Genomic DNA, 26,650 nt, shown 5'->3' on the forward strand with positions numbered 1-26,650 from the left:
CCTCAGATGATCCACATGAATGAAGGGTTTACCTATTGAAAACCTTTCATTAAATAAAATCCCTCTAATGTATAATCAATTCTTTGTGTAGTCGATAATCCCAGAAGTAGTCTGTTTGACTACCAAGAATAGCCACCTCAACAGGAAAAAAAAGAAATGAGAAAATTTTCTTCCCTGCAGGAAGCATAGAAAGCATATGAGTTGGGTTTTTTTTTTTTTTCAGAAGCAGTCTTTTTTCTAAACAAAGGAAGGATGGAGATTTTACATAGAAAGTCTGGACATGCTCACATAATATTCTTCCTCTTTTTAAGCATGCTCCATCAGTGAATCCATTTCTAAACATGATCACAATGTAAAAGCAAAGACACTTAGGGACATTTTACCTCAATCATGCAGGACCATATAAAAATTATAAAATGGTGGAAAGAAATATCTCCACCATTGAACCAAATAAGGTCTTATTTGGTGGAAAGAAATGTCTCCAGCATTGAACCACAAGGTCTTATTTGAAAATCCAGCACATGACACTGTGAAAAGTTGATTGTCAATGTTAATGCTTGATCTAAAAGATAACTGAACCAATACCTTAATTCTCACAGACACACAAGATAGAGAATGCAAAACCAGAAAACTTCAAGATAAAGTCACCTAACTGGTGTGAGAGAATTGTCTGTATTCTGTCAATAAAACATTTAATAATGTTTAATTAATAAACATTTAATAAAGAATTTAAAAAATTCTGTTTAATAAAACGCTGATTGGCCAGGCAGGAAGTATAGGCGGGTCAATCAGATAGGAAGTAGAGATGGGGCAATGCCAATAGGAGAAGGCTAGGGAGGAGGAAGCTCCCTCAACCATTCCTGCCCAGACCACCAAAGAGGCAACATGTGAGCTGCCACACTGAGAAAGGTACTGAGCTGTGTGGCTAACATAGAAAAGATGAGGTAACATAAGTTATAAGACCTAATAAGTAACCTGACCTAATGGGCCAATCAGTTTATAACCTAATGTAGACTATGTGTGATTTTCTTTGGAACTTGCCATCTGTGGGGTGGGACAGAAACCCCAACAAGCCAGCCCTCATGTTACACCTAACAGCACTGGATACTGATAGAAAGAAACAGAGAAAGAAGAAAACCGAATAACAAGAAATGAAGCACTGGAAAATTGGTGTAATATAGTCTTCACAGTGACAAAGACAGGGGTTAGGCATAAGCTCAACAACATGGACTTGCATTCATAATGGCTGACCTAACTAAAGCTGCCACTGATTGTCAGATGACCAAACAATAGAGACCAACATTGAGCCCCAGATATGACACCATTGCTGCAGTAAACAGCCATCAACCTACTGGGAGGTTGACTACACTGGACAACTTCCTCCATGGAAAGGACAAGTTGTTGACTTAGGCTACTTTTCCACCTGTCCCCATAGCTGTTCAGTCGCAAAGAAGCACACAGAGGCTTACATTAATTATAAACTGGTTGGCTTATTAGCTCAGGCTTCTTATTAACTCTTACATCATTAATTAACCCATAAATATTGCTGTGTTACCCACGTGGCTTTGTACCTTCCATCAGTGAGGCTTTATCATCTTACTTCATTTTACTCTGGGGTGAGATTGCAGATTCAACCATTCCTCTTCCAGAACTCCCCTGTTCTGCTTGCCCCACGTAAACTTCCTGCCTGGTTACTGGCCAATCAGCCTTCTATTAAAGCAATATAAGCAACAAATCTTTACAGGGTAGAAGGCAATTATCCCTCAGCACCAAGTTTTAGTACTTAAAGGAGTGGATTCTTATTCTGGTTATGGATTTGCCTTTCCTACAAGTAATGCTTCTATAAAATCCTGATCAATGTATTTACAGAATGTCTTATTCATGAACAATATATTCCCTACAGTATTGCTTCTGATCAGGGATCTCTGTTCCCAAGCCAGAGAAGCCTGAGACTGGTTCTACAATCATGAAATTCTATGCTATTAACATGTTCTCCAGCATCCTGAAGAAGTTGGACTGATAGAAAGGTTGAAAGAACTTTGTTCATTTGAAAAAAAAGAGTTACAGCACCAATTAGGTTTCAGCATCTTGAGAGCTGGAGCAAGTTTCACCAGAAAGCCCTATATGCTCTGAATCAGCACACAATATATGGTATGGTTTCTCCTGTAGCCAGGATCCATTGGTCTAGGAATTTAGGGCTGAAAAGGAAATATTTCCACTCACTATTACTCCTAGGGTCCCTCTAGGAAAGTTTATGCTTCCTATATCTGCCACCAAAGTTCTGATGGCCTGAAAGTTTTGGTACGGAAGAGGAAGGGCTCCTTTCAAGAGACACAGCAAATATTCTATTGAACTTTAAAAGCAGACTTCTCTCTGATAATATGTGCTTCATATGCACTTAAGTATACAGACAAAAAAGGGAAAAACAACCTTAGGCATGTTAATATATCCAAATTACCATGGGGAAAATGAGTTACCTCTGCACAATTGAGGTAAGGATTATGTCTGGAGTGCAGGAGATCCTTTAGGACATCTCTTTCTGGTACTGTGCCTTATGACTAAAGTTAATGGGAAACTACAACATCTTATCCAGGAAGGATGAAAAAGGTTACATATCCATCAGGTATGGGTTACTTCTCTAGGAAAAGACCAAAGACCATGTGATGTGCTAGCAGAGGGTGAAAGAAAGTATAATAGAGAATGGCCTGGCATTCTCCAGCATCCTGAAGGAACTGACCTCAGAGAAAGAGTGAATGAACTTTGTTCTTTTTAAGAAACAGTTACAGCACCAATTAGGTTTCAGCATTGTGAGGACTGGGGCAAGTTTCTACAGAAAGCACTATAAGCACTGATCTGCATGCGATATATGGTATTGTTTTTCCTATAGGAAGGATTGATGAGTCCAGGAATCAAGGGCTGAAAATGGAATATTTCCACTCACTGTTGCCACCAGCGACCATCTAGAAACATTTTTGCTTCCAGTTTCTGCCACACTAAGTTCTGCTGGCCTGGCCTAGAAGTGTTGTTACCAAAATGGAGGGACTCCTGTCAGGAGACACAGCAAATATTGTATTGAACTTTCAATGCAGACTTCCCTCTGGTCATTTTGGCTTCTAATACTCCCAAACCAACTAACTAAGAAAGAAATAACAACTTTTTGGTAGAGTGATATATCCAGATTACTTTGGGGGAATTGACTTGACTCTGCACGATGGAAGTAAGAAGGATTATGTCTGGAATGCAGCAAATCCTTTGGGGTGTCTTGATTTGACATTGTACCTTGTGATTAAAATTAATGGGAAATGACAACAATCTAATACAATAAGTATGACAAAGATCACATATACATCAGGAATGAAGGGATAAGTCACTTCTCTAGGAAAAGGTCCAAGACCATGTGAAGTGCTTGCAGAGGGTGAAAGAAATACAGAATATGTAATAGAGATGGCAGTTCTACATACCATCTAAGCCACATGACCATTGCAGAAAGGAGGCTTTTAACTGACATGAGTGCTTCTGTTATATTTTGTTGATAATGCATTTGTACAGTTATTTCTATGTTCTTTTAATTTTCTAAACAAATTTTGCAATATCAATTATGAGTATATCTGTGGTTATTAGAAATAATTTTGAAATAATAGAAAAAATGTGCTCTAATGGACATTGCCACTATTCTAAATAGATTATGCATTTGTAATTGTATTTGGTATACTTATGTTATGCCTAGGCATAATTACAACCTGGTTATTGATTTTCATTTGAAAATTAATAAGTTGATATGATCGTATGCCAAGTTGACAAGTGGTTGATTATGAAAGCTGTTTTTGGTTGTTAACTTTGCTATATCTGGAATGAACTATAATTCAAAAATGGAGAACACAATTGTGATCAGGACTTTAAGGCAAGAAAACATGCCTTTGATTCAGAAACTGAGGATGGATGACTCCTGCCAGTAATCTAAAACTTGAGGCTGGAAGGCACATGATTAGTCTGGGTCACATCTTCTGCTGGAAGGAATGTGGGCTGTTATTTCTCTCTCTGCTTTCCCTCACCTTGTCAGCACATGTACTCATTGTCATTGAAGTCCAATTCTCAGGGATTCCAGCACATACACTAAACAGCTGAGACACCCAGTCTGGTGGGACTGAGTAACTACGAGATCTTGCACTTTCCAGTCACTGACAGCAATTGTTGGAGTGCAGCCTTTAAGTTGTTCCAATAAATCCCCATATGCACCCACACATAGACAGACAGACAACAGACAGACAGATATATAGATGGAGAGTGATATTCAGTCCTTAAGTTCTGTTACTCTAGAGAATCCTGACTAATATATTGTGATTTTTAGTCAATTAAATTTTTAAACTTCTAGTTCCCAATTTTTTATTAATGCCATAATTATACATCATTTGTTTTGATCAAGTTGAAGGTGCTTGTTAATAGAAATCTATTTATCTTTAAATTTTATCTTGCTGTCATTTACTTAAGTCTATTAAAATTTAAAATTAAGTAAATAGATGCTTGAAAGGAATATACCAACATTAAAGCTTAAACCACAGCAAGGGAAAACCCACTGACATTTTGTATTGGATGTGTTGAATTAAAAATCTGAATTTTTTTCTGAGATAGATTTTACTCATAATTTCACAAGTCCCTAGCTAGTAAATCATTGTATGTTTAATATAAACATTTTAAGATTATTTTAACAGGCTCAGTTATTTAAAAGAGTGAAAAGTGTTTATACAGTATTTCTCCCCTTGAGAATTATGAAGTTAGAATCTACAATAAGTGCTAATTAGTTCTCCATTTTCATTTTAGGTATGGGTTTCAGCATTCCCAAACAAATGGGTAGAACTTTGTTAGGTTTAAGAAACAGGAAAAAGAACAACAGTTTGAAACATGTGGGGAGGGGAATTTTTGTTGACCAGGGTCTCACAAGATACCTTAGCCTGGTTTGAACCTACTGGTGATACTCCTGCATCAACTTGCTATGTTCTGGAATCTAAAGTATGAACCACCAAAATCAGCACGAATGATGTTTGTTTAATGTTTTCTTTTGAGACAGGTTCTTGCTATGTACACTAACTGGACCTAAAAGGCAAAATCCTCCTGTACCCATATTCAATGTGTGGGGATTATTGGTGGGGAACAATGTGCCCAGCAGAAATCTGTCTCATTTGTCAATCTCTAATTGGATTTAAGGCACTCAGCCTTGAGTTGGGGAGATTGCTGAGAGGCTAAAATCACTTACTGCCCAAAAGATGATCTCAGATATATTTCCCATGTCCGTGGGGATTTGGAGGGGCAAGAAGTGAATGTGGCTGTTGTGTTGCTTCTCTGTTCTGTCAGCTTTACCTCAATATCTGATTCTGGGATTTTATTAATACTAATCAGGATCACCCTTCAATCTATCAATCATCTACAATGTATCACCTCACAACGTATTTCTAAAGTAGACTACTTTAGTAAGTTTTCATGCTTTTTCTTGTCCATCCCTTTCTGTACTGGGAATGAGCATGCTTTAAGTTGGTCATTGAACTCAATTTGTACACAACCCATCTTCATGTTAAGTTTGCATGATAAACCAGAGAAGTAGGAGGGCCCCATTTAACACTCTATTTTTCCTTCTAACTAACCACTTAAGGCCCAACCATGAAGTAGTTGCAGGACTTTTTAGCACTTGAAAGCAGAAGTAGGATTAGGTGTGCAATGGAATTCTCAATGGCATTGTGTGTGGCCAGGCTAAGTTACTGAAGATATTGATCTAAACATAAATAAGTAAACAACAGACTGGGTAAAAATGGAAAGAAATCCTTAATGACCTGGACAAAAGGGGAATAGGAGGAAATAAGAGATTAGAGCAGTGATGCATTTAAAGAAATTCTAAGTTAAAAATTGAAACCCATAGTCTGTTTTAAAAAAAGATGTAGCTGAAAAAACCACATAGGTAGACTGACTTTGAAAACCACAAAACCATTCTCTGGCAGAGGGAATGGCATTAATGAGATATTATTCCACCCTGTCCTTAAATGCAATGTTAGCTGCCAGGAACTATCACCTGACATACACAGCTAGAGCTAATGGACATAACCATGACAAGCAAGATGGAACACATCTGGATATGAGAGCTTCTTGTTGGAATTTCAATATTCATTCATTCAATTAACATTCCCACATTGTACACTCAAATCTGGCCTGCCTTCACTACATGACATGGATCAATACATACTGAGAGATTACAAAATTACTTATCCATCTACAATTATATCTTATTTCATAATGGTGACTTCACAGCTGTTTGCCTACAGTGTTTCCCCTATAGTATACACAGCTTGTGTATACTATTAAGGTCTGAAAGCCAAAACCATGCTCCACACAAATCCTTTTTCTGTTACTAAAATGAACAGTTGGCTCCATGACTCAAGTTTGAAATTTCACAACTCAGTGGTGACTAAGATCTTCAATCTAAAAATTTAGGTGGTTTAATCACCAGGAGAGCAAGGTCAATACCCTGAGGAGCAATGGAGTGGGATCAAGGCTACCTGATCCAAAAAAAGAATTTTTGTCTCAGAAACATTTTTCTACAAGACTGATGTTCTAGAATTAATATGCCTTTCCAGGCATAAATCAATCCACAAACTTAAACATTTAATTAACATAAATTGCTGTAACAACAGCAGGCATCTAGTAGTGGTTAATGCTAAAAAGAGGAGCCAGCCTGGGACATATTTTGCATTCCCCATATGCTATCATCTTGAAGTTTCTTTTGAGTTCAGGACCAAGGTTATACTGTGAACAACTTAAAAAGAGACAGGAGAAGTCAGGTGGTGGTAGCACACACCTTTAATCTGAACTCTTGGGAATCAGAGGCAGACAGACTTCTGTGAGTTCAAGGCCAGCCTCATCTACAAGAGCTAGATCCAAGTCAGGCTACAAAACTATAGAGAAACCTAGTCTTGAAAAATAAAACAACAAAAAGGGGAGGGAGAAAGGAGAAGGCATGTCTAACCAAGTAGGCAGATGGAGATTAACAGAGCAAAACTATTGTTCTAATCAAGCAAGATCTAAAAGATACATTTAAAAGATATATCAACATATGTAGGAAATAGACCACAAATACAAAAATATGGGAAAGTCCTGTCCACTTTATAAAAGATTGTCTTAAATGAACAGCTATTCTGAGCTCTTCTAACTTCAGAATAAGGCTTCTTTTGACACTGAAAATGGTGGTTCAAAGGAAGATGAGAGAGACTTCTAAGAAGTACCAAAAATAGTTCATTTTAACTAGCCCTGACTACTACTATCTGTTTCAAGGATGTGAAACTTACTCTACCGGATTTCATTCTTTAAGCTTCATTTTATACGTGTGGATGTTTGCTCAAATGTGTCTGTGTCAAGACCTGCAGAGGCAGAAGAGGGAATCAGATCCCTTGAACCTGAGTTACAAGGTGTTCTAGCAACATAACCTCTGACATCTTCAAAAACAACCATTGCTCTTAATTTCTAAGCTCTCTCTTAAGCCACATTTTATTAAAAATTTTATTTTTACACATTGAAATTAAAATATATTACATCTCTTTACCCTCTTGTGTCCTCTCTCTATCCCTTTCCAAGTATTTCTCTTCCAATTCCTTCATTGTTAAGTATGTACTAATAAGTTTGGACAAATATGTGAATAGAATCTGCTGGGTCCATTTCTGTTCATTGTGTGTTATGGTTTCAGGACTGAAACACATTCATTTGAACACACAAATATGAAGATCATCCATGTCTGAAGCTAATTCACCCACTTGCAGTAAAGATCTACTTGTTACTGAGCAACATGATTCTGATCTGCCTTTGATAGAAAACATTATTAAAACTATGTTATGGGTATTTATTAATATTTATATATTTTTAATATTATTAAGAATATGTAAACATGAAGAAAACCTATTTAAAACATAGAGTCACCGACATACCTTTTTCTTCAACATTTGTCAATCTGGTGCCCTAAGGCCAGAAGAATGCACCAGATCTTCAGAACCTACAATTACAGGGAGTTCTGACCAATCTGATGTGTTTGCTAGGAAATTAAACTTGGGTACTAAGAGGACCAGTACTCATGAGACAACTCTCTGGGTTTCACACATGTCATTACAATGCTGAAGGTGAAGGTGTCCCAGTTTCCTTCTGTCTCTTATCACTTGAAAGATAAAGTCTGGATGGTTGTCAAAGGATCCAGTGGACAGAATGGGAATTGGAATTTGTATATTCCTTCTTATTTTCATTGTTAAGACAGCTCTCTCTATGTGAGTAATGATAAAAAAGGATGGTTGAATTCAGTCTAAGTCCAGCTAAATTTTATTAGGAAAAGTTCCATAATTTGAAGTAAGCTTCCTTCTGGGACTTTTTTGAGACAGGATATGTCTACATAAACATGGATGTCAGGAATTTATTATGGGGAACAAGCTGGCCTCAAACCCTCAAAAACACTGAGATTTGCCCCACCCACACTCCTGTGTACAGTGATTACAGCCATACACCTCTAATTCCAGCTTAAATATGCATTTTAAATATGCATTCATATCATTGAATGAGAGAAAAAAGAATAAAATAAGCTTTAAAGGGTAGCATGATTGTTTTGATGAATGTCAATATTCAGTCTAAAAGTGAGTTAGTAATAAGCCTAAGGGACGGCGCAAGCATTCTTAAGTTTTATTAAGCTTCCGGGTCAATTGTTTATGAGGTGGCTGCTGTGTATTTGAGTTTTGGTAGAGCAGAAACATTCACCTAAAAAAAGGCACCTAATGAAATGATAGAATAAAAGTGTAGATAATTGAAACTTCTCTTTACCCCTATAATATGCTAAGCAATATGGCTATGGATAAAGACTTGGCTTTGACAGCTGGATCCACCTGATTCCTTAGCTTTCTGGGAGTCTAGCCTCATGGTTGAGGTACTGGCAGGAGCCATGTTTATTGCCACAATTCTATGGAGTTTCAAGGTCCTTACCACCACCAAGAAGCATGATGGTGACTGTACATAGACATCATTTAAGTGTTTGGTGTGGTGCTTCTTAAAAGGGCTGCAAGGTTTTTACAGCTAAAACTGACTCAGGAAGCTTCTCTTAAATGAGCAACACTTGCCTCTATCAGAGCCCAGCTAAGAAAATGCTGATACCAAGAAACCACGCTTAACTCTGTTCTTTTGTGTCTCAAATTAATTTCCAAACTCTCTCTGGTTTAAATTTGATTTAGTGATCCATGTTGACAACATTTGTTAACAGAAGTTTCTGTTTCACCTGCTTCAGTAGTCATTCAGTCCCCCAAAACAAACAGAGGTCTGTACTGATTATAAACTGGTCTGCCTATTAGCCGATGCTTCCTATTAACCCTTACATCCTACAATCACCCATAATTCTTGTCTGTGTCAGCCACATGGCTTGGTACCTTCTATCAGCAAGGCAATCTCATTTATGTCCTCTGCCTGTGGGTAATAACTGCAGGCTGAACCTTTCCCCTTCCCAGAATTCTCCTGCTCTGGTCAGCCCTGCCTATACTTCCTGCTTAATCATCCAGCATATACTTCCTGAAAGGCTACTGGCCAATGAGCATTTTGTTAAAACAATACAATTGACAAGTCTTTAAAAAGTCCATGACCATTGTCCCACAGCAAACTTCCTCTAATTTATAATTAAAAGGAATAGGTAAGGAACAGTTCAAAAGGACCCAAATTACATGATCAAATAGTTGTACCTGATTTCAGTCTAGGAGAAAAAGTAGCAAGAGAAGTATAAATAATAGTCCCTGAAGGGACCTGGTAAATTGATCATAGTTCTTGATACAAAGAGGTCAGTATTTTGGTTTTTAAACTTGTATTAGTATTTTTGTCTATTATGCCAAAAAAAAGAAACACATTTCAAAAAAAAACAGAATGGAGTCAGGGCAATTGGGAATGTTCATATGTCCTTTTCCATAGAAGACACATAGTTTTACCTGAAATTTCCTTTGGAAATGATTTGAAAGCTGAGAGGAATTCACCATGGTGATAGAATGAGATAGTGACAGGAAAGACATGAAATGAATGGGAAGTTTGTAAACTTTCTTCAAATCTAGTACCAGTGCATCAACTCTCCCTAGATTTTGTGTTTCATGCAGAAGTTTAAGAGAACACACTAATTCTAATTCAGGCAAAATTACATCTGAAAACTCAGTCAGTTAAAACCATCCGCCTTTAATTCAGAATGAATTACTTAGAATAGCTAGTTCAACATTGGGCCCATTTCTTTTGCGTGGTTATGCAAGTGTAAAGGCAGTTTCTATTGTATGGAATCACACAATAAAATATTACCATATTTTCACACAAAAAAGAATATAAAGAAATGCAAGTTTGGCCAGGAAGTGGTGGTGCATGCTTTAAACTCCTGCACCTGGGAGGAAGAGACAGGCAGATCTCTGTGACTTTGAGAATAACCTGCTGTATGGCTTGTGTACCAGCAGAATCAGATAAACACAGAGAAACCCTGTCTTGAAAAACCCACTGAATACGTGTTTACCAAAGAAGAGTGATGTACACCTTTAATTCCAATACTTGGGAGGCAGAGACAGGTGGATCTCTGTGAGCTTGAGGCCAACCTGGTCTACAAGAGCTAGTTCCAGGCCACACTCTAAAACTACCTGAAACCCTGTCTTGAATAACCAAAAAGAAAAACAAAACAAACAAACACAGAAAACAAAAAGACTTCAAAGGTACAAAAAAACCCATTTTGAGAAACTGAAAAACAAACAAACAAGCAATAAATGAAGAAACTTAAAATCTGAAGTTTAAGAAATATACTCATGATCCATTGGACCCTGATTTCTACAAGTCCCACTCTGCCCCAAATCTCCAATTACACACCTACAAACCCCTGCCACAACCTCAATGGAACTCTGAAACACAGCCTGCTACTACACAGAGGGGACTATGCAGCAGGACACCGCACTCTCTAGGCCCTCAATACCAGAAAACCCCAGGACCTCCCCTCAGATTCCCGAGCCAGCTAGCCTGTGAGTTTCCTGAATGTAGGCTGCTCCACCATCCCCATCCTATCCATTGAACCTTGAAAAATACAAGTCCCACTCTGCCCCAAGCCCTCCTATCCATGCACCCTCAATCTATGTAGAACTCTGAAGCACAGCCTGCTATTACACAAAAAGGACTAAAAGGTGAGTGATGACCCACCCAGCAGGACAACCTCTCTAGGACCTCCATACTGGGACAAAATCCTGGGCCCAAACACCACCTGCTTCATTTGTCTAGCCAGCCAACAGGCAAGGTTCCTCTAGGTGTGCTGCTCAAACACCCCCACACCATCCATCAGACCCTGAAAGCTACAAGTCTCACTCCATCACCAAAACCTCCCAGTCCCTTGCAACTTCAGAGGAACATTAAAACACAAGATGCAGCTTCACAAGGTAGACCAAAACAGGGACTCTGAAGCACAAGCTGTGACTGCAAAGACTGGACCAAGAGAGTGATCCAGAAATGCAGACCAAAAGAGTAGGCCAAGAGAGTGCAAAAACAGACCTCAGTGGCATGGCTCTCTGAAACACAGAGATGGCCAAGAATAGGTCTCAAAGACACAAATAACCACTTGAAGGATTGAACCAAGAGGCTGCAGTCACCAATTGAAGGATGAGATGGGTAGGCACCAATGCAAGAATTCATCCAACAACATGGAAAGCAACATGGTAACAACAGAACCCAGTGGTCACACAACAGGAAGACTTGATCATTCTAATGCAGGAGAAGCAAAAAAGAAAAAATAATTTTCAATGTAACTTTGTGAGAATTATGGAGTCCCCAATGTAACTATAGGAGGATGATGAAGGAAATAAAAATTCCCTTAAAGAAATCAAGGAAAAGACAAGCAAAAAATTGGAAGACATTAATAAGTCTCTCAAAGAAACCAAGAAAAAACAATCAAACAGATGAAACAAAGAGCTCAAGACTTGAAGACCGAAATAGAGGCAATAAAGGAAACAAATGAAGAAAATTCTGTATATGGAAAATCTGGGTAAACAAATGGGAACTACAGCAGGAAGTGTAACCAACAGAATACAAGAGATGGAAGAGAGGATCTCAGGTGCTGAAGATACTATAGAGGAAATCAAATCAGTGGTCAAAGAAAACAATAAATTCAACAAATTCTATACACAAAACATCCTGGAAATCTGTGACACCATGAAAAATATTAAAACCTAAGAATAATAGGGATAGAAGGAAGAGAAGAACACCAACTCAAAGGCACAGAAACTATATTCAACAAAACAAAAAACATAGAAAAAATTTTCCCAACCCAAAGAAGAATAACCTTATGAAGGTACAAGAAGCTTAGAGAACACCAAATAGACTGGACCAAAAAAAAATCCCCCCAACATATAATGATCAAAATACAAAACATAGAGAATGAAGAACGAATATTAAGAGCTGCAAAAGATAATGGTCAAGTATAATATGAAGGCAGACCTATCAGAATAACACCCAAATTCTCCATGGAAACCATGAAATCAAGAAGGCCCTGGACAGATGTGCTGAAGACACTAAGAGACCACAGACACCAGACTCACCAAAGCTTTCAATCACCATCAATGGAGAAAACAAGATATTCCATGGCAAATCCAGATTTAAACAATACCTATCTATAAATCCAGTCACACAGAAAGTACTAGAGAAAAAACTCCAAACCAAGGAAGCTAACTATAAATACAGACAACAGATAACCAGACATCCACAAACCCCAAAGAATGGAAACACACAAACACCACTACTGAAAATTAACAGGAACTAGCAATCACTCATTTACACCTCTTAATATCAATAGACTCAATTAACCTATTAAATGGCACAGACTAAGAAAATGGATACAAAAGCAGGATCCATTCTTTTACTTTATAAAAGAAACATGTCTAAATCTCAAAGACAAACATTGCCGAAGAGTAAAGTGTTGGAAAAAGATTTTCCAATCAAATGGACCTAAGCAGCACACAAGTATAGGTATCATAATAGCGAACAAAATAGACTTCAAAGTAAAGCCCATCAGAATAGATGAAGAAGGACACATCATACTTATAACAGGAACAATCCATCAAGATGAAGGCTCAATCCTGAACATCTATGCCACAAATATAAGAACAACCACACATGTAAAAGAAACATTACTAAAGCTTAAATTGCTTTACAAGAGAAGTAGGAGATCCCTGGATTCTGGTGATGTCATGTTGCCTTTCGGGTTGTTGGAGAAATTCTTGCATTGGCGCCTGCTCATCTCTTCCTTCAAATGCAGCCAGGAGAGTCTTGGTGTCTTGGTACAACCTTTGATGTCACTGACTCTGGGTGGATCTCCTCAGTGCAGATGCAGGAACTGTTCCCCAGTTGGCTGGTCTGAAAGGTTGTCCTCAGCACAGGGACAGGACTCTTGGAGGTCTAAGGACCCTGCAGACAAAAGGGCAAACTCCAGGGGGAGGGGAGAGTTGTGCAGAGCCAAGAAGCCCCTGCAGCAAGAGCTGGAGGTGCAGTGCACTCCCCTCCTGGGTGGGTGTGCACTCATTCCTCTGGATGGGTAGCCGCAGTGAAGGAGCAGGACCTGTTCCTGGGCCAAGAAGCTCACAGACAATAGGGCAGGCTTGCGGGGGGGGGGGGGGGGGGGGGGCGGGCGGGGGTGAGCAGTGGGAAGGGAAGTGTGGAACAGAGAAGACCCTGAAGCAGGAGCTAAAGGGGCCCCATCTTGAATTTTGCATGAAAATGGATGGAAATAGAAAACACTTTACTGAGTGAGGTAACCCAGACCCAAAAAGAGGAATATGGTATGTACTCACTCATAAGTGGATTCTAGCCATAATTAAAGGATATTGAGCCTATAATTCGTGATCCTAGAGAAGCTAAATAAGAAAGTGAACCTGAAGAAAATCGTATAGTTATCCTCCTGGATATTGAAGAACATGAGCAAGGAAGTCAGGACCACGAGGGGTGTGTCCACCCACTGTGACGGTGGGACTGATCTAATGGGAGCTCACCAAGACCAGCTGGACTGGGACTGATGGAGCATGTGATCAAATCTGACACTGTGAATGTGGCTGGCAATGAAGGCTGAGTGAGAAGCCAAGGACAATGGCACTGGATTTTGATTCTACTGCATGGACTGACTTTGTGGGAGCCTGGTTTGTTTGGATGCTCACCTTTATAGACCTGGAGGGGGAGACCTTGGACTTCCCACAAGACAGGGAACCCTGACTGCTCTTAGGACTAGAAAGGGAGGGGGAGGTGAGCACAGAGAAGGAAAAGGAAGGCGGGGAGGAGGTGGAAATTTTTAAGAAAAAAAAAGAGAGAAAGAAAGAAAGAAAGAAAGAAAGAAAGAGTAGTAGGAGACATAAACACCCCACTCTCCCCAGTGGGCAGGTCATTCAGACAGAAACTTAACAGAAAAATGAGAAAACTAACAGATGTCTTGACTTAAACGGACTCAACAGACATCTACAGAACATTCCACCCAAACACAGAAGCATATACCTTCTTCTCAGTACCACACGGATCCATTTCTAACATGGACCACACACATGGTAACAAAGCAAACCTCGACACACAAAAAAATGGAATAACCCACTGTGTCTTATCAGGTCACAATGGTTTAAAGTTAGGATTTAACAACACTAATCACAGAAAGCCTAAAAACTCATGGAAATTGAACAGTGCTCTATTAAACCACCCCTAGGTCAAGGAAGAAATAAAGAAATTAAAGACTTTGTAGAATTCAACAAAAGTGATGGTACAGAATACCCAAATCTATGGGACACTATGAAAGCAGTGCTAGGATGAAAGTTCATAGCACTAAGTGCCTACATAAAGAAAGTGGAGAAAACTCACACCAGTGACTTAAACAGCACACCTGAAAGCTCTAGAACAAAAACAAGCTGACTCACTCAGGAGGAGTAGAGGAAAGGAAATAATCAAATGGAGGACTAAAGTCAATAAAATACCAAAATTAAATCAACACCAGATGAACAATTCAAATCAGCTTATAACCTGAAAGGAAAGAGAAGAAATCATCAAAAGCCTTCCAACAAGAAGAAGCACATGGCAAGACAGTTGCATTTCAACATTCTGTCAGAACTAAGAACTAATAACTATACTCCTCAAAGGGTTCCACATAATAGAAACAGAAGTAAGATTGCCAGACCCCATTTATGAAGCTAGTTACCCTTATACCAAACCACACAAAAGTTCAACCAAGAAGGAGAATTCCAGACCCATCTCACTGATGAACATAGATGCAAAAATATTCAATAAAATACTAACAAATCAAATCCAAGAACACATCAAAAAAATCATCTACCATGATGAAGTCAGCTTCATCTCAGAGATACAAGGATGGTTCAACATACAAAAATCTATTAAGAATCTTGCCCTCTTAAAAATTCCTTCCCTGACATCCTTTAATAGTGAACAACAACATAGCAGTATAAGTCAAATTAAGCCCTTTCTCCCAATCTTGCGTTTTGGTCATCGTGTTTCTTCACAACAACAGAAACCCTAATTAAGACACCATGTTGGTTGATATGTATGAGTGACCTGCTCTTCTCTAAAGTTAAACAAAGAAGAGAGATTTGGGGGAAGGTTGGGACAGAGAGCAATGGTGGGAGGAAACACTGTAGTCAGGATGAAAGAAGAATAAATAAAAGATAACTGAAAGAGAGGAATGAGGAAAACTGAGGGAAGATTGGATCAAGAAAAGATGAAAATTCAGCAGGGCAAATGACAAATCCTGTGACTACATGGACTTCATTTTCAAAAGGCTTAGAAATTTCTATCCATGCTGATGCATTAATCTAATTGACATTTAACAATAAGAAACCAGGAGTCAGAGAGCAGGTTAAGAAACTGAAAGATCAGAAAAGCAGTTAACTAGCAAATAGTGACTACCACCTCTTCAGTTTCTCCATGTTAGTAAAGTGCTAATATTCTCTTAGGCCTGCATTAGTAATCTTGACTCCTATCTGTCCAGAGTCCTCCAAACTTCTATGGTAATTTTTGGTCAAGAAGTGATTAGCTATGCTGTGACTCTAAGCAAGCTTTGTTATCAGAATATAATCAAACTATCACACATTTCCCTATTTGTCTAATTAAAAAGTGAAGGTTTTAACTAACATAGTAAGGCTATATACACCAAATACAATAACTATATATAATATATACATTGAAGAATTATACTAACAATGTCCAATCCATTTGCATTTGGTAAATTTAGAGAAAATGTTTGATCATCTATCCTATCTTAGTAAGCCCAAGGTGTACATAAATTAATTTTTATCCTAACCTTACCAACCTTAAATAATCTTTCTATGTCACTTAGCCATACATACTTTATACATTTTTATGTCATTCTTTTCAATTTGTTACCATGCTTAATTACAATTATCAAGTCTTTAGCTCCATCAGAGAACCCAGAAGGAAATAATATTACCTGAGTAAACAGGAAGTATAAAGCAAACATTTAAAATGAAGAAACAAGATCACCTGTCTATTTAAAATAAATTTTTGTCAGGCTATAGTGGTGCATGCCATTAATCCCAGTACTTTCATAGCAGAGGCAGATATATCTCACTGAGTTAGAGGCCAGCCTGTTCTACAAAGTGAGTTCCAGGAAAGTCAGAGGAACACAGAGGAATCTGTCTTAAAAAAAAAAAAGAAAGAAAGAAAATGTCTTTATGTTTCACCTTGAAAACACACCTAACATGATTATAAGGATGATTATAATAAGTGACTGTTAAGCCAATTTATTCTTTTAGATGGGGATATTTTATTTGGATGATGTGTTATTTTTTTAGATATCTCAGTTGTTTAGTGGTTTTTAGATTCCTTAGTTTGATGTTTTCATGCTTTTGTAAAGACAAAACAAAACTCTGCCTTAACCCTAACTTTATGGAGTTTTATTTTTGGAAATTATATTTAATCAAAAGAAAAACATCTGTTAGTCTTACAAATTAGTTAAGATTGAATGATAATGCTCTCTGATGAACTATTGTTTGAGATCTTTTTCTTTGAAACTAATCCTTAAGAATTTAAGTGGTCTCAATAACTTTATTCCCCAATTTAATACATATCTTGGTTTGTATTCTGAATGCAATGTATCTTTAAAGCATACAGACTGGTTTAATTTAGCAGGGCTTTTTTATTATCTAATGTTTACCCACACCTGTTGCTTTCTTTTTATTAGCATTTAAAAATTTAAAAGTTAATAATCTATTCTGTAACATATCTCTGCGGGCCTTAATTACCCCTTTCTGGTAACCGAGCATATATTTTAAGATGTCTGATGAAGTGTTAACCTAATTAATCTTTTTCAGTCCCAAAACAACCTAAAAAATGATTTAAAATCTGCTTCCAGCTACATGGCATAGAGCAGAATATGTGGATTGTGCCCTATCTACCTGTCTAACACAATGCACACTTGAGAAATCTCTGCACATCAGAAACTTTCTTTGTCCTCTGGAACTAAGCTTCACTAGATCACACCATTGCAGCTAGTGGCAGCACCAGGTTAAAAGCACTCTACTCAACTGTTGCTCTACCAGGTCCTACACAATGTGTAATCTTTATAACACAAACCTAAAATTGAAATGCAATATTCAGAACTTATAGAAACTAAACCTTCAGTTTTCTAATTTCTCTTCCCACTGTACAATGAAAGCAGTGCCCATGTGTATACTCTGGACAGAGATACAACCAGCATCATTTCCTTCCATTCCAGGGTTGCAGAGTCTCCCCTTCCCAGTATTTCCATACACTAAGAGGTTCAGAGAACAAGGGCCACTGCCAACATGAACCACATGGACCAAGATAACTACAGTCTAGCTCATGGTACTTCCAAGTCCCAGCAGAAATGACATTTCAACAGACCTGCGCTGAACACCCCCCACTCATTACGGGATAGCTAACGGTCTTCCTTACCACTCCCTACAGCAGAGACAGAAGAGAATCATGGAAAAAACTCACAAACTGTCTACCACTAGTACTCTTGATTGCTAACACTTCCCAGAATCCCTCACTGGCTAGTGCCACACAGCTGGGTCTCTCAATATTAGCAGCTCCTCTACAGGAGGATCAGAGATCAAATGACTCAGACAACACAGTCCCTCCAGTTCTGCCCTCCCAGCCCAGCAGACTGGGCCCTAGTTTAGAAAGTTTGTATTGAGTACACATTATTCCACTCTCCTAGAGCACATCCTGTTCCTCATCCAAAGTACAAGGTCCTTTGTGTGCACATTCCATTGCACACTCACTTCCCAGTGCAGCCATCCCATTGCCTCAGAGATGGGAAATCCTGCAGACAAACAGGTCACATTCATAAAGTAACTACTGTTATTGTGTAACTGTGGTTACTTTGTAACTGTTGTTAAAGAAAGACAGACCAGGAATTACAATACAATCCAGGCATATTAGGGCTTCCAGGCAGCAATAAGAATGTAAATATGATGTAGTTGTCATCTCAAAAACTATTTTGAAAACTTGAGACAGACTTTATGGTCATGAACTCCAGAGACTAGGGATTCGTATTAGAGCACATTAAAAATTTCTCATGTATTTTCTTGAAAGATCAGTGCCTTAATAGAGAAAAGTCTTCTTAAGAAGGGCCACAACATTTTATTCAGTTCTTCTATTTTAGATGAGCTACTGTAAATATAGCAATTAGGTTTAAAGATAAGGTCAGCCCCTTTCCCAGATTCCTTTTTGCGCTGGTCTGTTTGACTACAAACAATGATCAATCAGGACATAAATAGAGCATCTACAAATAACGACCTGATTCCACATAGCTAATCTCAACTATTGTTGAAGGGGGAAAGTTTTCACCCTCAGTCCAGCCTCTCCTTTTCTGCACTGTGTCTCCACCAGCTTCAATAAACTCTTCTTCCTATTGTGGTCTGAAGACAGAAGGAATGCTCCATATGGAAATCCTTTCCCTGCAACTGCATTGCATAGTCAACTATATGACTCAAATGCATAATTTTAAAACTGTGAGGTGGTACGATCACTTTTTAAAGGAAATTCAAAAGTGTAATGTACAGGACAGTAAGGTCATTGCCCTGGAAAGCAGCAAACTAAGGCCACCTGAGTCAACATAAGAGAATTTGTCTCAGAAACAATGTTTCTAACAGGATGGAAATGCAGCTGTTTTAGAATTAATATGCCTTTCCATTGAGAAATCACTTCACGCACTTAGGGTGCAAACCTGTAATGCCTCCTTGAGAGGCTTGATAGAGGTTGTTCTTTGATATGGTGTCTGGTTTTAAACCAGTGGTGGCTTCTTTGTAATGGTTTGGAGCCAAATATCTGGACAATCCAATTGAACAAGTGTACACTAGCATCCTAATCTCTAACAGCCCTGATTAAAACACATTTATCTTTTGTGTGTTTTAGAGGCAGTCTTCCCTCAGCTAAATTCTACTTTGTGAGACTTAACTATTTCCAAGGCATTGGCAAATCCTTTGTATCAGCAATTCAACTCTTCTACGTTGCAGCTTAGAAGTGCAGTGCTACCCAACAGGTGAGATGCCTTGATAACCTCCACATAGTTAAATATAAATGAAGATTATATGTAAAGTTAAATGCAAAGTGCTCAATATCGAGAAGATACTGGAGAAACTAGGCTTCTCCAACTTTGGCATATTGAAGTTGACAAGAAAGATGTTTGTACACACAGCACCCTGCTCCCAATTCTCTAAGCAGATTAAGCCCAAAGCGCAAAGTAACTAAGAGCCCTGTCCCTAGGTCTAGGAATGAACAGAACTGCATGGGACTTCACAATGCAGGGAATCTTGCGGCAGGTTCCCACATGGTTCCCGGGCGGACACAAGTTACTGTCTCCCGCACTCACCCTCTATTCCTCCCCATCTGGAGACAGCATTCCCCCCGCTCACCATGCTGTGGTTTCTCAGCTAGCCAAAGCTCTCCGGGCAGCATGGGAAGCCACTGGCGCCAGCCTCTCTGCAAAATCGAGACTGAATGCAGATGCCCGGAAGAGCCCTGCAGGACTTCTGACTGGCAGGTCACCTGGAGGGCCTGATTGGCTAGTGCGGCCTGAGTGACAAGAACACATCCTACAGGGCTGAAGTGTACTTAAAGAGACAGCACAGAGGTTTCTGGCCATTCCATCCACCTGAGTCAAAGGTCTTTTCTTGATTGGGCAAGATATGCATTTCAATAGCACTTGCCCCTGACTATAAAAGCAGACACCATCAAAATCTTGCATTCCATAGGAACTTTCCCTTTTTCCTCCAGGACACAATATGGCTAGCTGTCTTGTACTGTGAACTGTGCTGTGCTAGGTGGGTGCAGGGATTCCCTCTCACACAGGGGAAAGGATGCCCAGAACATTTACAGCTAAAGAGAATTTTAAGGTCACAAAAGGAGATGTTTGTTCTGTGGCTTCATACTGAGGTCAGATGAACTGAAGGTACTTTTTACATGGTTTTCACAGGGATTTCACACAAAAGAAAAGAGAAAAGCAGGAGCCAGTTCTCAAACAAGATGATGGGTCTTTCCCCCATCTGAAGGCTGGATGATGGTTTTATTACTGAAATTTGAAGCAAACTCCTGGAAAATGAATAATAATAAAAAGAATACTGTTCATGGAAATGTAAATACGTAGAGAATAATGGAGCTAAAAGGAATGTCTTCATGAGGACTATTGTTAGCCAGCACATCTTCCTCCATGGTCAGGTGAATAAAATATATAACTGCGGTATTCAAGATTCTCTACATGAACAGGACAGGTAGAATGAAGCTCAACATGTACATACAAAGTGGACTTATTAGAATGTCTCACAAGCTGTGTTTCAGGTTGTCTAAAAATAGCTTCTTATAAATGACAATTGGAGAATCCAGTAGATTTCTTCTCAGCTTTTTCCCAAAGATCAAGTGAAGAATCCAGTAGTTATTCATCCCACAAGGCTTGATGTCTCAGCTGGTTTTAAGTATCCACTAAAATTTCAAAGTAGTCTCTAGTACTAGCAAAGGAATGAGCTTGGTAGCCAAAGCAAGGTGACAAAAAGATACTTTTCTACTTCAATATACTTTATATGTAAGTGCTGCTACCAGAAAGTGAGAAGGTTAAAGTTAGATCATAGACTTGTTTGATTCAGATTTTCTTGTTTTGGTGATTTCAAGACAGGATTTTTCCGTGTAGTTGTGGAACTCATTCTGTAGGCCAGACTGGTCTCAAACTCAGACTATCCCAGTGCCTCTTGTTGTGCCCAGATTATGACCCCCAGAGAGAGACCACCAGAGAGGCCCAGACAAGGTTTAACAAGGCCCAGACAAGATAAACAAGGTTTCATCAGCATAATTAGACAAACATGTTTGGAACTCATCTCCATCCCCCTTACAGCGATATTATAGCTGGCCTAGCCATTAATACAATCAGAGATCTTAGAAGGATAAATAAATTATATTTAAGTACAGACAAAACAGAAAAATGACAGAGACCAGCCCATATACAGTCATACCCAGGTCTCCATAGCATTGGAGGCAGAAGTATCAGAACAGCAGGCTTTACCAGACCCATATGGTGATTGGTTTCTGTGGAAGAGGGACATGGAAAAGACTGACCCTATTTTGTCTAGGCAAAAGTGGTGCAATCAATTCTCCAAGGTCCGACTGTTTGTTCACAGTCTGGGCTGGGTCCTGGCAGCCATTCCTGCACTAGGGGTCATCTTTACCAGTGGTCAGCATTGTTGTTATGCAGGTGGAGACTTTGTGGTGTCCCACAGTCTTCTTTGGAGACCTTGGGTCACTGTTAGGGTCTCAGAGTCTCTGTCTGATATAAGCTTTTTAAATTTTATTTTAAATGCCATTTTTTATAGATCTCTGAAGCATTTGGGCTGTTTAGGTATCTCTGATTAGACAGACTTTGTTTTAAATTACTTGTTCTAAGCTTTGAAACATATATAGGGGACTAAATAAGGATTATCCCTGCATTTATATTAGTACTTTGAGGATGACTGATTATTAACTTGTATTTTTAACACACCAGAACTATATACCATATTTTTGTCAGATTGAACCTTTAAATTAATGATTTTAGCAAGGACAATGAGACTAAAATCTAAATATTAACAATATGACACATTTTATAAGCATATATGTTTTAAAACCTAATTTATTGTAGTTGATGCTTTCAGTGACTATCACTTGGCATTGGTGTTTTTTTTTTTCTTGTAACTTTTTTGGGGGGGAGTCTAGTCCCAGCTATTCCTGGTGGTAACTAACATTCTTATAAATCAATAAAGAACAGCATAAAACAGGGTTTTTTTGTTAATGGGCCAATTAACTTTATTTTTTAATTTTTAATTAAAAATTTCCACCTCCTCCCATTTCCCTCCCCCTCCCCCCATACCCCTTCTCCCTTCCTCTTCAGTCCAAAGAACAGTCAGAGTTCCCTGCCCTGTGGGAAGTCCAAAGTCCTCCCCCCTCAATCCAGGTCTAGGAAGGTAAGCTTCCAAACAGACTAGGCTCTCACAAAGCCAGTATATGCAGTAGAATCAAAATCCAATGCCATTGTCCTTGGTCTCTCAGTAAGCTCTCATTGTCAGCCACTATCAGAGAGTCTGGTATGATCACATGCTCCATCAGTCCAGTCCAGCTGGCCTTGGTGAGCTCCCATTAGATCAGTCCCACCATCTCAGTGGGTGGATGCACCCCTCGTGGTCCTGACTTCCTTGCTCATGTTCTCCCTCCTTCTGCTCCTCATTTGGACCTTGGGAGCTCAGTCCAGTGCTCCAATGTGGGTCTCTATCACTATCTCCATCCATCGCCAGATGAAAGTTCTATGGTGATATGCAAGATATTCATCAATGTGGCTATAGGATAGGGCCAGTTCAGACACCATCTCCTCAGCAGCCCAAGGAACAAGCTGGGGACATCTCCTTGGAGACCTGGGAACCACTCTAGAGTCAAGTCTCTTGCCAACCCTAAAATAGCTCCCTTAATTTAGATATATACTTCCCTGCACCCATATCCACCCTTCCTCCATCCCAACCATCTTGTTCTCCCAAGCTCTTCCCATCCTCCCTTTCTCACTTCTCTCTTCCCCCTCTCCCTTTACCCCCACCTCACCCCCACCCCTAATCTCCCAATTTTTGCATGGCAATCTTATCTACTTCCAATATCAAGGAGGATAAATATATGTTTTTCTTTGAGTTCACCTTCTTATTTAGCTTCTCTAGGATCACTAATTATAGAGTCAATATCCTTTAAATTATGACTATAATCCACTTATGACTGGGTACATACCATATTCATATTTTTGGGTCTGGATTGTCTCACTCAGGATAATGTTTTCTATTTCCTTCCATTTACATGCAAAATTCAAGATGTCATTGCTTTTTACTGCTGAGTAGTACTCTAATGCATATATATTCCATACTTTCTTTATCCATTCTTCCACTGAGGGGCATCTAGGTTACTTCTAGGTTCTGGCTATTACAAATAAAGCAGCTATGAACATAGTTGAACAAATGTTTTATAGTATGATAGGGCACCTCTTGGGTATATTCCCAAGAGTGGTATTGTTGCATCCTGGGATAGGTAGATCCCGAATTTCCTGAGAAACCACCACACTGCTTTCCAAAGTGGTTACACAAGTTTGCATCCCCACCAATAATGGATGAGTGTTCCCCTTACTCCACATCCTCTCCACCAAAGGCTACATTGGTGTTTTTGATTTTAGCCATTCTGACAGGGGTAAGATTGTATCTCAAAGTTGTTTTGATTTGGATTTACCTGATAGCTAAGGAGGTTGAGCATGACCTTAAGTGTCTTTTGGCCATTTGAACTTATTCTGTTGTGAATTCTCTGTTCAGTTCAGTGCCCCATTTTTAAGTGGGTTAATTAACATTTTAAAGTCTAGTTTCTTGAGTTATTTATATATTTTGGAGATCAGACCTTTTTCTGTTGCTGGGTTGGTGAAGATCTTCTCCCAGTCAGTAGGTTGCTGATTTGTCTTAATGAGAGTGTCCTTTGCTTTACAGAAGCTTCTCAGTTTCAGGAGGTCCCATTTATTCATTGTTGCTCTTATTTTCAATGCTACAGGGGTTATACATAGGAAGTGGTCTACTGTGCCTATGTGTTGTAGACTACTTCCCACTATCTCTTCTAACAGGTTCACTGTGTCCAGATTAATATTAAGGTCTTTAATCCATTTGGACTTTGAGTTTTGTGCATGGTGATAGATATGGATCTATTTTCATTCATTTACAGGTTGACATCCAGTTATGCCATCACCATTTGTTAAAGATGCTTTCTTTCTTCAATTGTATACTTTTAGCTCCTTTGTCAAAAATCAGGTGTTTATAGGTTTGTGGATTAATATCTGGGTCTTCAATTTGATTTCATTGGTCAACATCTCTGTTTTTGTTCCAATACAAAGCTGTTTTCATTACTGTAGATCTGTAATAGAGTTTGAAGTCAGGGATGGTAATGCCTCCAGAAATACTTTTATTGTATAGGATTGTTTCTAGCCTGGGTTTTTTGTTTTGCCATATAAAGTTGATTATTATTGTCTCAAGGTCGGTGAAGAATTTTCTTGGGATTTTGATGGGGATTGCATTGAATCTATAGATTGCTTTTGGTAGAACTGCCATTTTTACTATGTTGATCCTCCCAATCCAAGAGCATGGGAGATCCTTCCATTTTCTGGTATCCTCCTCAATTTCTTTCTTCAAAGTCTTAAAATTCTTGTGAAATAGTTCTTTCACTTCCTTGGTTAGAATTACCGCAAGATACTTTACACTATTTGTAGCTATCATATTTTGATGTTTCTCTGATGTCCCTCTCTGCTTCTTTGTTCTTTGTGTAAGGAAGGGCAACTGATTTTTTGGAGTTGATCTTGTATCCTGCCACAGTCCTAAAGGTGTTGATCAGCTGTAGGAGTTCTTTGGTAGAGTTTTTGGGGTCATTTATGTATACTATCATATCATCTGCAAATAATGAAAGTTTGACTACTTACTTTCCGATTTGAATCCCCTTGATCTCCTTATGCTGTCTTATTGCTATTGCTTGAACTTCAAGCACTATATTAAAGAGGTATGGAGAAAGTGGACAGCCTTGTCTTGTTCCTGATTTTAGTGGGATGGCTTTGAGTTTCTTTCCATTTAGTTTAATGTTAGCTGTCGGCTTGCTGTATATTGCTTTTATCATCTTCAGGAATGAACCTTGTATCACTAAGCTCTCCAAGACCTTTATCATATAGGGGTGTTGAATTTTGTCAAATGCTTTTTCAGCATTAATGAAATGAACATATTTTTTTCCTTCAGTTTATTTATATGGTTGATTACATTGATAGATTTTCATATGTTGAACCAGCCCTGCATCTCTGGGATGAAGCCTACTTTAGCGTAATGGATAATTTTTAAAATGTGTTCTTGTATTCTGTTTGCCACAATTATATTGAGAATTTTTGCATCAATGTTCATGAGTGAGATCGGTCTGTAATTCTCTTTCTTGGTTAAGTCTTTGTGTGGTTTCGGAATTAGGGTGACTATAGCTTTACAAAAAGTGTTTGGTAATGACTTTTCTGATTCTATTATGTGAAACACATTAAAGAGTCTAGGTATCAGCTCTTCTGCGAAGTTCTGATAAAATTCTGCATTAAAACCATCTGGTCCTGGGCTTTTTTTGGTTGGGAGGTGTTTTTGACAGCCTCTATTTCCTCATGACTTAAAGATCTATTTAAATTGTTCACCTGGTCTTGATTTAAATTTGGTAAATGGTACTTGTCTAAAAACAAGTCCATTTCTTTCACATTTTCCAACTTTGTGGCATATAAGCTTTTGTGGTAAGACCTAATGATTCTCTGAATTCCTTCAGTGTCTGTTGTTATGTCCTCTTTTTCATTTCTGATCTTATTAACTTGCAAGTTCTCTCTCTGCCTTTTGATTAGTTTGGATATAGGTTTGTCAATCTCGTTGACTTTCTCAAAGAACCAACTCTTTTTTTCATTGATTCTTTGGATTGTTTTCTCTCTTTCTATTTTGTTGATTTCAACCTTCAGTTTGATTATTTGCAGTCTTCTACTCCTCTTGGGTGAATCTGCTCCTTTTTTTCTAGAGCTTTTGGCTGTGCTGTTAAGTCTCTAATGTGAGCTTTCTCCATTTTTTTTAAATGTGGGCACTTAGAGATATGAACTTTCCTCTTAGCACTGCTTTCATAGTGTCCCATAGGTTTGGGTATGTTGTGTCTTTATATTCACTGAATTCAAGGAAGACTTTAATTTCTTTCTTTATTTCTTCACTTACCCAGGGGTGGTTCAGTAGTTGACTTTTCAGCTTTCATGAGTTTGTGGGCATTCTGGGGGTAGAATTGTTGTTAAATTCTAACTTTATTCCAAGGTGATCTGATAAGACACAGGTGGTTATTAATAATTTTTGTATCTGTTGAAGTTTACTTTGTTACTGAGTATGTGGTCAAATTTTAAGAAGGTTCCATGAGCTGCTGAGATGAAGGTATATTCTTTCCTATTTGGGTGGAATGTTCTATAGATGTCTATTAAGTCCATTTGATTCATTACCTCCATTAATTCTCTTATTTCTCTGTTAGGTTTCTGTCTGATTGACCTGTCCATTTCTGTGAGAGG

At 38.6% G+C, this 26,650-nt stretch overlaps 1 protein-coding gene across 1 annotated transcript in view; it reads right to left on the reverse strand.

Moving 5' to 3' along the window:
* Window positions 1-20,043, reverse strand: part of LOC125401771 (uncharacterized) — a 54,097-nt gene extending 34,054 nt beyond the window's left edge. The window contains exon 1 of the mRNA XM_085684087.2: window positions 19,938-20,043. Coding sequence (XP_085540213.2) covers window positions 19,938-19,940 — 3 coding nt within the window. The 5' untranslated portion in view covers window positions 19,941-20,043. The remainder of the gene's footprint in view (window positions 1-19,937) is intronic.
* Window positions 20,044-26,650: the final 6,607 nt, after the last annotated feature.

This window comes from Myodes glareolus, chromosome 27 (genome assembly GCF_982192425.1).
Source record: "Myodes glareolus chromosome 27, mMyoGla1.1, whole genome shotgun sequence".
Lineage (NCBI taxonomy): Eukaryota > Metazoa > Chordata > Mammalia > Rodentia > Cricetidae > Myodes > Myodes glareolus.